The sequence below is a fragment of the Echinops telfairi genome, unplaced genomic scaffold (assembly GCF_000313985.2).
Source record: "Echinops telfairi isolate 266 unplaced genomic scaffold, ASM31398v2 ScPeMD7_3533;HRSCAF=4204_1, whole genome shotgun sequence".
Taxonomy (NCBI): Eukaryota; Metazoa; Chordata; class Mammalia; order Afrosoricida; family Tenrecidae; genus Echinops; species Echinops telfairi.
In genome coordinates this window covers 21,726,015-21,727,458 of record NW_022107432.1, presented here as the reverse complement: position 1 = coordinate 21,727,458, position 1,444 = coordinate 21,726,015, and the positions used below count along the sequence as shown (strand labels likewise).

The following is a 1,444-nucleotide window of genomic DNA, read 5'->3' as shown; positions in this document are numbered from 1 at the left end:
TAATTTATAAACTATCAAGGGTTCATGAGGGAGGAGGGAGCGGGGAGGGAGGGGAAAAAATAAGGAGCTGATGCCAGGGGCTCAAGTAGAAAGCAAATGTGTTGGGAATGATGATGGTAACAAATGTACAAATGTGCTTGACATACAATGTATGCATGTATGGATTGTGATAAGAGTTGTATGAGCCCCCAATAAAATGATTTAAAAAACCCACCACAGTGTTGGACAGCTGACAAACGTGATGCACAATCGTAATGGCGTCCCTCTGAAAATGTTACCTAGTGATGCTGGTAGGTATGATTCATAACCCAGAGTGCTCTTTTTAACCTTTTCGCTATTGGGATCTGTTTACATTACGTGACACTGAGAGTGGCAGACATATTGCTTCCAAACGTGTCCTGAATAGAGTCAGCGCGTTTATACACGTCCACAGGCCCCCAGGAAAGGCACTGGCCACGTGTGTACTCGTCTTCAGTAGTTAAAGGGTTAAGGAGGGTATTGTGTGTATGGTATTGCCTCCATCGCCCCTAAGTGCTATTTTCTTCATAACAATTTTTTCTATTTTCATTTTATTTCAGAGCATCGCGGGCCATAAAAAATTACCTTGGGGGCCCGCATGCGGCCCGCGGGCCGCCAGTTTGACACCCCTGGCTTAAAGAATGGTGCCCAGTCCAGAGTAGGTGCTCAATAAACACTTGTTAATGAATGGGTTTATAAAGAACAATAAACGATGCCTGGCTTCCCCATCGTTTTGCCGCCACAGGGTTGCACACCTGTCATCCCTAGACCTAAAGCTCAATCCTAGCCTACAGGTTCCCAAGCCCAAGCTGCCCTTCACCATCGCTTGGGGAGGCGGTGACGTCAGCACCCCGGAGCCGTGAGCTCCGCCCCCCGCTTCTGGGGCCCAATCCCGCGGTGCTCTTCTTCCCGGAAGAAAACCAGATGCCCCGCCCCCGTCCGGCAAGGCTCAGCCCCCACCTGGTTCATCCCGGCATTGACGAAAAGCAAGCTGGGGTCGCCGCGGGGCCGCACGGAAGCGGAGGGCACGAGCCGGTGACCATGGCGGTCCCGAAAGAAGCTCAGGAAGGCGTCCCTCACGGCCTTGGCCGGAGCTGGATGGGGCTCGGACGAGAGCGGCCGGTGACCGGGGCCCCGCCACGAAGGAGACCTTCCCAGGGCCCGCCGCAGCTGCCCGGCTGCAGCCGCCACCGAAGCCGCCATCTTGGTGCCGGGCAGCGACTTCAGGGTCAAAGGGCGTCGGCAGGGGTAGAACGTGACCTCCCCTGTTTCGAGGAAGCCCGTGCGTTTCCCACAGCGGCCCCTGCCGGTGGGAGGACTCAAGATAACCGCTGCCCAAAGCAAACCCTCTGAAGCCCATGAGTGGGGTCATTTGAACCAGCTCTCCTTGGGGCGATTTAACACCTCCAAAGGTTCTTCCTAGCGC

At 54.8% G+C, this 1,444-nt stretch overlaps 1 protein-coding gene across 1 annotated transcript in view; it reads right to left on the bottom strand.

Annotated features, from left to right (window-relative positions):
- AARS2 (alanyl-tRNA synthetase 2, mitochondrial) overlaps nucleotides 1-1,221 on the bottom strand; it is an 11,086-nt gene extending 9,865 nt beyond the window's left edge. Inside the window, exon 1 of the mRNA XM_045294759.1 lies at nucleotides 979-1,221. Coding sequence (XP_045150694.1) covers nucleotides 979-1,221 — 243 coding nt within the window. The remainder of the gene's footprint in view (nucleotides 1-978) is intronic.
- Nucleotides 1,222-1,444: the final 223 nt, after the last annotated feature.